Genomic DNA, 14,881 nt, shown 5'->3' with positions numbered 1-14,881 from the left:
TCACGACATTGTTTTCATTCGGAATTCATTATTAAAATAGCGTGTTAGTTATCAGAGATGCACTAATGATGCTTTGCTTTTCTGTATACCCATGTCTTTATAGAACCGTTAGTCATTATTTACTTAGAGAAGACAACTCCAATCCAACTGTTAGCAAGGAGTTTTACAAAAGTTATCTCAGCAGCATATCTCAGTTGAAAGCTATCTAAAGATTAGCTAGTTAGACTTGCATTGCAGAGAGATTGCACTTTTCACTTAGACCCTTGCGCTGATGGCTTTCCTTAGCTTTCCCTTGCCTGTGTGACATTGTCTTGTTGCTCTGAGTAGGTCAATAGCCAGTGGAACTATGCTACAACATAGTGGGGGCGAGTCAGACTACCCTACAGATATTAGCACAACCTCTCCCTACTCAACCTCTTCAGTCACAACCAGCAGTAGCTCTAGTCTGGACTCTGACTCGGTAAGTGATGCTTGCGTTTAGTGACACTCGGTGTTGTTTTGACTCTTCTATATTTTTCTGGTGTGTTAGTCGATTTTTCATGTTGACTGATTTTATATTTAGTGCAGAGTCTAGAATTAAAAGGTCGCTGTTCATATATTCACACAACGTCGATCTGATCTTAGCTTGTTGACGTCTTGCTTACTTCTCCTAAATGATCTCACACGTGTCATACTTGTTTCTTGTTACCATACCTAAGTTATTGTTTGATTGTATGTTTACTTCTCGAAGTAATACTGAATCTTATTAGGATCAACAGACCTCAGCCTTGATCGATGACCAACCATGAAATAAATCAATCATAACCTCCCATGTGTCACCTTGTCAAAGCGTATTACGCGTATCGCGCACAACTACATTAAAATTATATCATTGTAATGGTGTAGTAATGGTGTAGTAATGGTGTAGTAATGGTGTAGTAATGGTGTAGTAATGGTGATACATAAGTGTAGTAATGGTGTAGTAATGGTGTAGTAATGGTGTAGTAATGGTGATACATAAGTGTAGTCATGGTGTAGTAATGGTGTAGTAATGGTGTAGTAATGGTGATACATAAGTGTAGTAATGGTGTAGTAATGGTGTAGTAATGGTGTAGTAATTGTGATACATAAGTGTAGTAATGGTGTAGTAATGGTGTAGTAATGGTGTAGTAATGGTGTAGTAATGGTGATACATAAGTGTAGTAATGGTGTAGTAATGGTGTAGTAATGGTGATACATAAGTGTTAAAAACTATGCAAAAACAACTTTTTCCACTTTTTGATATGCCCCAACGTAAATTTTGGTTCATCTCCCCTACCTATTTATTGTAATATTATATGTGCAAGTGCATCAGACTACGTCTCTTTACTACTGTATATGCAATTGCTTATACAATCAAATTGCGATCACCTCTGCTTAAAAATGTTTCGACATACAACATGAATTTAAGCAAATGTTTGTCTCAAAATGCGAAATAATTACCAAGTGACGATGTTTGAAGTCTGTCAGTACGCATGTTCACATCATGTTACACGATATTGGCTTCCGCAGTGCTGGAACAACATTAAACAGTGTACATACCTTCCTTTTTAGTTTTATATGCATATAAGAATACTTTCTCCAACATCTGAAAGTTTTGACCTACGGTAAAAATATCAAAAGAGTCTAGCTTTTTATGTATATGTGTGATTATGTGTAACTGTAACTTTTTATGTGTTGATTTATGTTAAATCCTAATTTTGGTTTTGATCCCTCGATCCGGCTTCACATTGTTATTGTTGCCCACGCAATAATTCCTATTAGCATATATAATGAAAATATCGGCTAATTTCTTATTCCAATTCCATCATAACCTTTGAAATTCTACCTGTGCAGTTTTTGTAATATTTGGACAAGTTAGATAAAAACAAAACTACAATTGAACTAGTAATAAACCTTGTTATCTTTTAAACTATTGTATTGCTATATAATATTGGTTGTAATGATGGCAAGTATACTAAAAAGTTGAGGTTGTGTAATGCTACACCCTAGGATTATATTGGCTTTCGTGACAAATAACAATAGGCTTGAATAAAGTTCTACACAATGCTAGGATAACAGAAAAGGCCAAAGTAATAGCATATTGTATATATACAGTAGGTCACACAAAAAGTCTTCAAATACAATTTCTCGAAAATCCTTGTTTCAAAGACTTTCCATTATCAAAGCTCAACTTTTAAGTTATGTAAGATTTTATTTTAAAATTATTTTGTCAAAATGTCATTAAGATTCCTTTGATTTCAAATTTTTACTTTTTAGGCTTGTTTAAAATTATCTCAGCATAATTTTTGATGTGAAGTTTTGTAAATATTTTCCAAATAAAATGGCTGTAACAATTAGTGGCAGCACTATGAATTTTTTTAATGACTATTGTAACGATTCAATTTATTTAACTTTGGCTCGGAAACTTTTTTGACATTAGCATGTTAAAGCTTGCTGCATCAAATATTCATTTGAAAAAGCTGTTCAAAATATTCCGAAGCTGTAATGTTATGCTTTTTTGTCGGACGCTTGTAAAACTGATAGAACTTGTTTCAAGTTGTTAATTCTACCTTTTTAATTATTAATTTATTCTAATTAATTATTAATTTAAATTAATATTTTAAAAGAATATATGTACCCTACAGGATGAAAATATTCGATGGATTTAATAGTTCGCGATTCCGCGAATTATTAAATTTTGCGAATAATTAGTTCTATTTTTAAACACAAGAGAGAAGAACTACTGCCTCAAACTAAAAACTAGTCGCTGGGCAGAAGTAGTAAGCATAGCCGAGTTCCAAATTTTTTAAAAATCATCGCTGGCGCTTTGAGTTAACCCTATTGCCAATGCATCACACTTCTTTACAAAATTATTCAAGGTTGTCACAAGTTATTTGAAATTCGGCACGGCATCATCATCAAAAATCTGCAGTTCTTTACGTTGAAAAAACTCATAACTTACCACAAGTTGTTGGTTCACGAAAGGTTCACCAAATCGATGAACATTTGTGAAAACCTCTGAATGAAGCCAAAAATTTATAGCCTAGCATGAATTATGCTTAGCTTATGAATTAGCTTATGTATAAATATATTATAATTAATTACAAACTTTAATGTACAAATACAATATTTCAAATACAAATAAAATTTTACAAGCGATGAATGGAGTAAATAAAAACAGTTTGGCCCATATGGCGGTGGTCTGGCAATAGAATTAAACTGATACGCTTGATAAGTACAATAAATACTAGCATGTAATGGTGCTCTCTGACTAGTTATTTTGGTAATAGCAGCGCTATGTCGCTGTCTTGGGTAGATGTTAAAGGCGATTCTCTCGCTACTACATGGCTGGTAAGGCAGTCATCATCAGAACTTTCCTCGTGGCTTACTATTGCAATGTTCTACCGATTGGTCAAAAATTTGTGATCGTAAAGGCGTTCTTGTTCCTTTTTTAAAACAGATATATTCTCCTCGTTAGCAGCTGCGGTTACTTCTACCTCAATTTCAAGACCTCCCTGAATGATTGGTGATCTTCTAGGAATGACATACACCACCTTTGCAGTCATTGTGCCTCCGTGTATGATGAAAAAGCTGCTTTATCTGCTTATTTCACGGGGTAGATGACCAACCGTTGCGCAGTCTGCGTTTATTAGCTTTACTGCAAATGGGTCGTGCAGATTATTGGGCTCCTCTCACACTAAAACAAATAACGAAGCAGTAGGGATGGAAAAAATAAATATTCCGTTTTATCAAAGAGCCAAAGTAAAATTCAATTATTAATTTAGTAAATGGTTTTGAAAAACTCATTACTTATCACAAGTTGTTGGTTTATCAAAGGCCTCCAAAGCGATGAATATTCGTGAAAACCTCTGGACGCAGCAAGAAATTTATAGCTTAGCATGATCGACTCGTAGTTGTCAGCTAAATAGAAACCTAAACACACAGTATACGCATGCGAAGGGTTAACTCTATTGCTAGCTGCAATAGAGTTAACTCTTAATAGAAAGTGATTGTGTTCATCCTCGAATAAATTAGTCTACGAATATGCATGAAAAGGCGATTTGCGCAAAATTTAACTCCGCGAATATTTTCATCCTGTAGGATGACTCTTAATAAATAATTCTTTTTGAATTTTCGAAATTGTATGTTGTGTTAATATGGTAAGGCAGTTCAATGTTTGTGTCCGAGTTAATAACAACAGCTGTAGTTGCTATATGAATAGCGGTTTCTGGTAGGATCTTTCATGATAAGCTAGAGATGTGGGTATTCGATTGACTCGTAGCCAGTATTATATGTTCTCTTTTAGTTTGCCGAGTCTAAAGTCGACTACATGAATACAACAACAATAATTGAAATGCTCTGCTGCTTGTACGCAATAATATAAATTATTAGTCGGGGAGTTTGCTTTTGACTTATTTGCTGACCCCGCCGCTGTCACTGTCCTTTACTGCAGAGTTTTTCATCTTGGTCCAGAATGAGCAGTATCATGAAGTGACAATTTCTATAATTAGCAAAAATATACTTCTGATTGTGAACTCGTGCAAAATTTTATGGCAGACAAATTTATAAATATTAGTTGTCATTTTCCTATTTGCCCTTGCGGACAAATATAGAAGAACACATCAGAGTGCAACATAAAAATACAATTCACAGTTTTTATTGAAGAGGCAATTAAAAAGAGGTGTCACATCTACCTGCTCATAGATGTCAATTCCTAAAACTTGTGAAGTTCTGCAAAAGGTTGACATGCTAATAGTACATTGCTGATCACCAACTTCATCAGCTAGACTAGTTGATAGCCTACCGTATAATAACAATTTTTACTATATTAGGAGCCATGTCTGTCTAGAGACGTGCTAGGGGTGTAGGAAAAATGCCTGTACTGGAGTCGAACTCGGATATATCATTTTGCAGACTGGCACAGCTACCAACCTCGTCATTCAACCACCTTGCCGAAGTGTGGAGTAGTTGTACATATAGTTATTACACATGACTATCTCTCACGGTGCACGACACTTTCACTGTATCAGTTATAACATTTTGTTATTGACCGGCAAGCATGCCAGAATATTTATAATTGGCTCATAGGAAAATTATTTTCTATTAAAGGAAAAAATCTGTTCGGTAAAATTTTTACAAAATGCCTTTGGTTAGCATACCACTATAACTTGTAGGTGCAAGCATTAAGTGATTATGACTGACTGGATGGAGTTTGGGTTCAGGTTAATCTAGGTTTGCTTTGAAAGTATTTGGTCATGTTGTAGGAAAGAGAGGAAGTAGTAAATACAGTGAGCTGTGAGAAAGCCACCGTTTCCAATAAGAAGCCCAAGTCAAATGCACATATTCCTATCAAAGCTCACAAGTCTGTGTCTGTCAGTGCCATATCCTCCAACTGTGACTCTACTTCTAAATGCTCATCATCTCGGTCCTCCCAGTCTCTGACAGCGCTCACTAATCCGGCCGAGCGCAACAGAGACAACACTGCCACAGTTAGTATACAGCAGAACACTTTCCATGCGTCTGGTGCTAGTAACAACAACAATAATGGCAAACCGGGCTACAGCAAACACTCTCCTTATGTTGTGCATAATAGCAACAGTAGACAGACCAGACCTGGCATTAGCCATCATTCACCATCTGCCAGTCAGTCATATACAAGCGCAGTGAGCTCCGTCGAATCTAAAACTAAACCCAATCATGGTAGAAGTGGAGGGAAGAGGAGAAAAACCAATGCAATGTCACCGAGTAAAAAAGAAACTGCTGGGAGCCGAACAGTGTCACGATGATGAACAGATAACACTTTAGATGCCGCGCTAATGTATAAATTGTTCTATATGTACACCTGATGTCAATACGGCAGCTACAACAGGCTGAAGTATTCTTAGTACATTTTTAAAGTGCAAAGTAAATTGTTTTTTATTATTACGGTGTACTGTAGCTGTAATGCTCAGCTAGATTTCGTAGTGACGGTTATGTATCCATACCAGACACTTATCTTTTATCTCACTAAATTGCTATGCTAATTTATTTGAAGAAGCAATCGTCAAATGGTATGACCTACTGTTAGCATATCTTATTTATGCGAAAAATATTCTTATTTTTGTGGATTTTAGTAACGCTGAGATACAGTCTTTCAATGGCAGTTGGATTCTTCTATCACAGCCACTCACTATTATCCATATGCCAGAGATATTTTTTAGTAAAAATTTTCGATGAAATAAAATTGCATATTTCCATATCTCTTACATTTCATCTGTGATTATTACTGTATAATGTTAAATGCCTCACTGTTCACTTACAATATTTGTACAGTTTATTAGGCAACCTAACACGAGTCCTCTTTGGGGTGAATTGAAAAATATGAGCTAATATTTGTCAGTTCTGTGTTTGAAGCTGTGAAGATTCTGCATGCAGGCTCCGCTGTATAGGCTAGGGGTTTCTGACCCTGACTTGAGTAGTACATATGATGTACTGGCTGCATTACCCGTCTACGGAAGCAGTTTCATGTACAGCAAGAGGTTGATTGAGAGTTGTCTGTCATCCTGTGAAACAACTCCGAATATGCAGTCTACTGAAATTGTTGGCCCGATCAGACTGCATACACATATGCAGTCATACATGTCAATAATGTTGGGGAGAACAATGAAAATCTGCAATGTGTTTTACAGCTAGTCTACAATGCATCAGTCTCAAACCACTTCAATTGGAGCTGTCCTATTTTGTACAGAGAACTGATAATGAAATTGGCATTGCTAGGCAAACTGAAGTTCTTCTAACTGGCAGTATCAAAGAATTTCGCATCTTTCAAGAAATTCTACAAAATATTTTGCTATCACCAGCATTTATCGAATGGAGACTTCTACATGCTTAAAACACTAATCATGGCTCAACAGCTCTTCGTCAATAGCCTGTGTTTTCACGTGGTATATACAAACAGTGCAGCAGTAATGTGGTTGTGTTGATAAAGTTGATATGTGCTGTATAACAGACAGTACATTGTCAAGGCAGATACAGCATTAACACCTTACAATAATAAAACATAACGCCAACATGATAGCCTTTTTAAGAGACAATAAGGAAAACGAAGGCATGAAAATATATATAGGCCTACTGAAAAATATGTTAGAAAATGCTGCATGCGGATAATATGTAGGTATAGTAGAACATGAAGAACATAGCATGACATAACAATAACATAACATTAATTCAATGCAAGCATGACATAACAATAACACAATGTTAATTCAACGCAACACTTGCAGATAGACAACATTTTTTGTTTTTCTGTCGGTTGTATGAACAAACAGTTTTCGGCTTGTGCCTACTTTTGAGCAGGCGACGTACTGCGGGCCATAGCTAACGCAGGGTGACAGTAAGTCGATACCAGCTGCTCTCTTTCTTCTCACCATCGCCTACCCCAACTCTCGGAGTACCTGTGCATGTTCTGTAGTAGTAAGTTACAGTACTCGTAGCTGGAAAAAAAAGAGTAACTCAGCCGCGGAAGAATATGAACATGTTTACTATCACCAACAGCGGCAAATCCAACGTTTTTAAGTAGTGGAGGTGTGGCAATTCATAGACAATACAACATTGAATGAGAAGTACTTACATTTTTGAAGTAGAAATTTAGTAGGTAAAACGCAGTAGCATTACTCGTGCAAGCTCTGTAGTACCTGTAGTACTCATAGATGAAAATTGGTTAATGGTCATTGGTCATAGTGGTAAATTTTATCGATTTATTTACTACTCGTATTAATTCAGTAGGTTTCGTACGACCGAAACGAAAAAAGGAAAGACCACTCTATAATATAATTTATTTACTAATCATATTAATTTAGTTCGCTTCGTACGACCGAAATGGAAAAAAGAAAGACCGCTCTATAAGGTGGACACACACATACACACACTCAAACACACACATGCGCACACACTCACACTCATGCACGCACGCACACACACACACAGATTTTTTGCCGTTTATATAGTAGATTACTGAGATAGAACAGTAAACTTCAACCAGTCTGGCTTTTGGTACAGTGCTGTTTTAGAGCATTCCTTGTAACAATTGGTATTTTGTACACAGTTTTTAGTGGGGAACAAATTTTATTATAACCCTGAATAATGCAGAAGAGACACACAAGTACAATTGTAAACCACATGACTGAAACAGAACAGTAGTTTTCTTAAGCATAGACAGTTATTACTACCTGTTTTGTTAGGCATGCGCTAGAGCCAATCATTAGCTATTCCGGTAGGCGTGTCATGTTACTCTCTTGGAACACTATGTCAATGTTTGACATTCGACCTAATTTTTAGTTAGCTTAGTCACCAAGGCTGACCTGCTGGACGGCACGTCAATCAATGGCTCGCACTAGCAGTACTGGTCCTGGTACCTGGTAGGAAATCTGCTTCATCAGTTTATCATTGCTGTGGCCTCTTGTCAGAAAGCAGGTTACTTATAGTCTCATTAAAGCTGCACCGGGTCAACACTGGGGTCAGCACTAGAGTCAGCTTGGAAGTCATGTCTGAAGTTGATAGAGATCTGGTAAGTCTTGCAAAAAAGTTGGTAATTTCTACAGACATGATGTAATGCAATCGACCTTGAGAAATTTGATTAGCTATCCATTAAACAAGATGCTCCTGAAAGGGTTGGTAGCCTGTAAGAACTTGCAACAGCGTATAATGATGGCAGCGCTTGTTCCTTGGAGATTTTTCATGCACCCATTGCAATAAAATCTGCACGAATGACTGGTAGCGCATACAAACATTTTTTCCATTGCTGGTGTAACAGGTAAAGATATCAGAAAAGGAGTTCATCACCCTAAAGGATGGAGTTAAATTGGCAACAAGAATATGGCTGCCATACAACGCATGTGAAAGTCAGCAGGTAGCTGCTGTGTTTGAGTTTCTACCATATGGTAAACGTGACGGTACAACTTGCAGAGATGAAATAACTTATCAGCATTTCGCAAAACATGGGTAAGTTGGTTGCTATAGTGGCATTCTTTAAAAGCCCTTCATACTAGCTGTCATCTAATGAACATGTAGGTCAGCTTCAGTAGGTGTAGTTGGTACCAGAAGGCACCACAGGCCACACGTCCTTTGTATGTGATCCGAATGTAAGTATTGACCTGGCAAGTACATCTTGCCAGGTCAATAATTGGTTTTCTAGAAAGTGTATGCAGAATTTGACACAAGTTCTCTTACAACAACTACTTTAATTGTTCATGTTTCATGTCTTAATAAATATACAAAGAGTGAAGACCATTTTTTAAATAATCACTAAAAATTTCGATTTTATTAACTAGACTCAAATTTAACCAAAGGCCAGTTTTTGCCATTTTAAACGGTTAAAGATCGCTTGCTAAAACTTTTAAGATTATGCGCTGCTGATATTATCAAAATTGTATTTGATCTTCACTGGCGCTGTCAATAACATATAACAGCCTACTCAAAACCTATTTTTCTTGAACTGAAACTGAAATATCAGGCTAAATTTACGTAAATGAAATACATGTGCATAATACTAGCTGACAGCTGTTAGGTAAAAATGCCGATCTCTCACTTGATCTAAAAAAATGATTTCTAGATAATTATGTGAATAATCTAGATTAGCTATGGCCAAATGAGGGATCTAGATCCGGATGCGGATCTCTGTAGTTTTTTTGTGGACCCTTCAAATTGGCTGTCAAAAAATATTTTTGAAGTATTTTTTCAAAAATTTGGTTTAAAAATTCTTTTGTAAACTTTTCATGGAATTTTTGTAAATTTATTGTTTTCAGCAATGAATTTTGTAAAAAACAATCAAAGAACACGGCTTACAAATACTCCTCTTCATTAACTTTTAGAGTCGCTGTAAGTGGCAGGAAACTGCGTTTTGATAGTATTGTGAAGTCAAAGCTCACTCATCATTTTTCTCACTGACATCAGACATACTTATTACAGCACATTCATTCATTCATTGATTTTTAGTCAAATTATATATAAACAAAGTTTTTTAAAATCGTATTTGTCGCTTTGTTGTGAGATGTACACAATATTTATATATGGCAAAAAGAAAAATGCACATCTTCAGCTCGTTGTGGATCTTTAGTTTGTCAGATTTGGCTGTAGCGGATCATGACCAAAATCACTTGGCCATCCCTGATCTAGATAATCAAAAGAGTGACTGTTGATGGTGAATGTAGCGCAATGCAGGAGACAATGTCTGCCACATTCTACGTTGTTCATTGCTATGTAATAAGCCAACATTGTAATCTAGACTGTGTTCCCTAACCAGTTATGCCGGAGTACGGGTGGATATGAGAGGCTATGGTGAATCAACCGGACTAGCATTAGACGAATATGTGAAACAGGAACAGGATGATGCCCTTGAGTGCATAGAATGGATAACCTGCCGGCCTTGGTGCAATGGAAGAGTTGGCATGATGGGAATATCTTGGGGTGGCTTCAATTCCTTGCAGGTGACCTTGTTATTACCTGTACACCTGATAAATCTGTAGAAATCTAGATGAGTGTTTTTTATGGCATGTAATACAGAATCCTAAGGCATGGCAGTAGACCTACAATATAAATAATCAATCCATTCCGAAAATGTTTACATTATTTAGGGATTGTACGCAATACGAACTGTAAAATACATGTAAACCGCTGAATATGTTCCAAGGTCATCCCTTTGGCTCATCAAATAGGAAACAAAAAAACTAAACTCAACTTATTAATTTAATGTCTTTACAGTAACTGTCATATTATTGGTTTGTTTCCACAACTTGTACAGTAACTGTCGTATTATTGGTTTGTTTCCACAACTTGTACAGTAACTGTCATATTATTGGTTTGTTTCCACAACTTGTACAGTAACTGTCATATTATTGGTTTGTTTCCACAACTTCTCTCTCTATTCTTACTACTTTCATTCAGTTCATGGTCCATGATTGCAGTAAATTTACAATAAGCTAAAGAGAACGCACACCTTCGATGTCATTTACATCCATTTCTCTATAGGCATTAAGGTCTACTCTGCATAGAGGAATCAATAAAAAAAATAATTTATATGACTGAAATAAAGTAAAAGAAAAGTATATCTTTACTATAATAAGAGTGGTATCTGTCTGTCTGTCGCCAGGGTTAGATGTTAGGACAAAAGACAGCTTTAGACGAGGCTCCAACTTGTGACATTTAGCTTGGTAGGTTGACACTCTAACACCGGCACCCTTAAGTATCTCTGAATATTATTACACAGCTACTTATTTTCTGAGCTTTATTGACACACCTACATGCTGACCGCACATGCTGACCCACGTGCTGACCGCACGCACTGACCGCACATGCTGACCGCACATACTCGCCGCAAGTTTCTACGTACATGTATATATAATAGAGACAGCCCTACACATTATTTTCTTTGCAAAGTGTGACAAGAAAGAAAATGATATTTTCAAGTTTAACTATAAGACTCTCATTCTTCAAATCAAATTTGAGAACTTGCCCAGACTTAATGCTTTGTTATGTGGAATTTCTTACGTAATACATAGCAATTCTTTACGTTAAGAGGAATTCACGTAAAGGGAGATTTATGTTATAGGAGGGTCTAATGTAATGTGTTTGAAGTTCCCTCTAATGCGTATTAGCTTTTAGACAGTCTTTTTAAATTAGCAAAATAAATGAATTATTAATTAATGCTTTCAAATCTGTATGAATAGGTCCACTTGAGATTAGATGATGACAAGGCTACTCGCTTGACGGGTTAACATTATACACAAAAACATCAGTCATTAAACTTTGATGAAGACAAAGTGTAGATCAGATTTGTTGTTAAGTCTAGTTTTATGAGCTCAAAGAACAAGAAGTTTAGGAGACAATGAAAAGATTTGCACATAGTAACAGTGTAGTGAATGTGATAACCAAATAGCAAAATTGTAAACATCTCATTTTTGGTTTCTTATCTTGATGATGATTGAGTCTAATGTGAGAGTTCAATCGAAGCATAAGGAAACCTTTATGAAACCTCAATTTCTAAAAAAAGAAAGTTATCAATTAGGTCCAGCAGGAACAACCATCCATTCTAGAAACCAAGTTTAACAACTCCGATTTACTGAAATACTTTATTATGGAGAAAAAAATTTCATATAACACTCATATTTGTTAGTAGATGAAAATGCAGGAATGCCAGGCTCATTGGTGAACTAATGCGCCTAGTAAAGTCATCATCATAAGGAGGTAGCAAACTATTCCCTGCGTAAGAACCTATTTTCAAATTTTGTTGAAAAGCATAGGTATTTTCAATCAAAAAATTACATGTACAAGGCGGTATAAGTGAGCTAGCACAGAGTTAAAAAATACTGCCACTTTTTTCACAATCTAAACATAGTTAAAAGTAATTTCAATAAAACCAAATACACATGGCATGTGTTAACAGGTGGCTGCAAGGCAACCAGAAGCTCTCAAGGCCATTATTGCGGTCTGCTTTACTGATGATAGGTTCGCTGACGATATCCACTACAAAGGTAGTATGAGACCTGTCAATACACTATTTAGTATGTATGTCTAGCTTCAAAACTCATGCCAGCAATATAAAAAAAATTCGGGAAGCAAATGCTGATCCAGTAAAACACAGAAGTAACCAGTTTGTAATAATACAAATATGAAGCAAGCCAAGTTTTAAAATTTGTAACAAATACATAAAATAAAACTTACCTTGACGGTATCTTAATAACCGCTAGTGTGTTTTCCCCGATGTTCAAAGCTGTTTTCTATAGACTGACCCTCACACGTTTTTTTTCTGCTGTACCATGTCAACAATAAATACTATGATACGCTCTTGCAGGAAATTCTGCTTGCTTTAGTTTTCATAATACTGATGCTTGAATTATTTCAAACATTGCAGGAGGAGCAATGCTGAGCGATAATGTGAAATGGGCCATGTGCATGGCTTTGGTAAATAGTTTACCTCCTGATCCCTTGGTTTCTGATGATTGGTTGGCTAACTGGATCAACCGACTCAGCCATCTAGGTCCAGCTGCAGAAACGTGGCTTCAAAACCAAACAAGGGGAGACTATTACAAGCAGGGTTCAATATGTGAAGATTACACTAAAGTACAAGTTCCATCTCTTCTCATTGGAGGTTATGCAGATGGTTATACCAACTCCGTTCAGCGGACATTTGACAACATTCAATGCCCCAAACGAGCTATTGTTGGGCCATGGGTTCATCTTTATCCACATCTAGCAACACCTGGCCCATTGTGGGGATTTTGCACTGAAGCAGTCAATTGGTGGGATCATTGGCTAAAGGATCCCCAAGTGCAGTGCGATGGGGATAAGTTCATTACCTATATCCAACGGAACGTGCCAGTACCGTGTCCAGCTGAAGTAGAGGGTAGATGGGTTGAGAATCCAAGAAGCACAAAGCAGACATTTTACCTAAGTGAAGGAACATTGAGTAATAATTGTCAAGGAGACTCGGTCATTGATATCTGCAGCAGTGAAGTTTGTGGTCAACAAATCATAACCCACTTTCCTACGAGTTTGTCAACCATCTCCATGGAACAATCACCAGATGACAAGCTAAGCTGCATCTTCGATACGCCTCCATTTGAAGCTGAAGTGGACTATGTAGGGAGACCAAGCGTGACATTGTTGCTAGCAAGTGACAAGCCAGTTGCTAATGTTTTCCTTAGACTTTGTGTTGTGTCTGCAGACCAGTCCAGAATGGTAGCGTATACAGGGGTGAACTTGAATATGACTGATGACTTTTCATCAGTTGTTAAAATGCAAGTAGGAGTATTCAAGAAAGTAACAGCCAAGCTCGACTTTATTGGAGAATCTGTTAAAATTGGTCAAAGGTTAAGGCTTTCCCTATCAACTTCCTGCTTTCCTATGTTCATCCCAAACCCAGAGCATACAACAGTAAGCTTAGATCTGAGTGGCTGTTGTCTAGATATGCCCTTGCTTACTAGCGCCACTCCATTAGCAGAAGCTATACCAGTGGTCACAGATTGTAAGCGAAATCCTGTCAGCATCAACAAACCTGCTTCGTACCAGAGGACCACAAAAACAAACGATTCAGGAGAATTAGTGGTTACAACTACGGACACAAGTGGAGAGATCATTTTTCTTGAGCATGGCTTGGTGACGGAACGCGCCTCAGAGTATACAGATACTATATCTCCAGACGACCCGACTACTGCAAGGTTGCATGCAGTGGAGAAGTTATGCTGGTGAGTAAAACATGACTAGAACTTACAGATTGTAACTAAGACCTTGTACGAGTATTACCACTCCTATTTAATTGGTCTACTTAATGTTAATGTTCTGACTGGGTTTACTTGGGTAGAGTGACTTCTTATAAAGAGCTGACCTGGCAGCCAATGGCTCTGAAGGTATTATGACAACAACCACTAACTACATGGTGACAATTACCTAAATTATCTAACAAGTATTTGCATAGTTAACACAGTTATGTACATGAATAACGCAGTTATGTATATGATTAACACAGTTAAGTACATGATTAATACAGTTATGCAAAAAACTAACACAGTTTGTATCCATGATTAATACAATTACATGTGTGTGATTTACGTAATTATGTCCATGATTGAAACAGTTATGTATACAATCAACAGTTATGTCCAAACATGCCTATAACAAATTTATATTCTGACAACTGTCGGGCATCAACAGGTCAAGAGGCGATGATTGGAAAGTAAATGTACACTGCAAGTTGGACTTCACAATGGATCGAGAGTGCTTCCACACGCATGAAACACGAGTTGCAGAGTATAATGGAGAGGTGGTCTTCACCAGAAGCTATGAAAGCCATGTGCAAAGAAATGGACACTAAACGTGGCTGTCCATCCATCCACAGCTATGAGGATCA

At 36.9% G+C, this 14,881-nt stretch overlaps 2 protein-coding genes across 2 annotated transcripts in view; both read left to right on the top strand.

The window, feature by feature from the left end:
- LOC137387251 (terminal nucleotidyltransferase 4B-like) overlaps positions 1-6,232 on the top strand; it is a 43,728-nt gene extending 37,496 nt beyond the window's left edge. The window contains exons 10-11 of the mRNA XM_068073594.1: positions 328-460; positions 5,265-6,232. Of these exons, the coding sequence (XP_067929695.1) occupies positions 328-460; positions 5,265-5,786 (655 nt within the window). The 3' untranslated portion in view covers positions 5,787-6,232. The remainder of the gene's footprint in view (positions 1-327; positions 461-5,264) is intronic.
- A 2,202-nt stretch (positions 6,233-8,434) lies between these two features.
- LOC137386915 (uncharacterized) lies at positions 8,435-14,862 on the top strand. The gene is made up of 6 exons (XM_068073137.1): positions 8,435-8,545; positions 8,792-8,979; positions 10,280-10,463; positions 12,419-12,506; positions 12,887-14,219; positions 14,686-14,862. The coding sequence occupies exons 1-6, from the start codon at positions 8,522-8,524 to the stop codon at positions 14,843-14,845; spliced, it is 1,977 nt and encodes a 658-aa protein (XP_067929238.1). The 5' UTR covers positions 8,435-8,521; the 3' UTR covers positions 14,846-14,862.
- Positions 14,863-14,881: the final 19 nt, after the last annotated feature.

The sequence above is a fragment of the Watersipora subatra genome, chromosome 2, assembly GCF_963576615.1.
Source record: "Watersipora subatra chromosome 2, tzWatSuba1.1, whole genome shotgun sequence".
Taxonomy (NCBI): Eukaryota; Metazoa; Bryozoa; class Gymnolaemata; order Cheilostomatida; family Watersiporidae; genus Watersipora; species Watersipora subatra.
The sequence above is the reverse complement of the archived record's forward strand: the minus strand, read 5'-3'. Positions and strand labels throughout refer to the sequence as shown.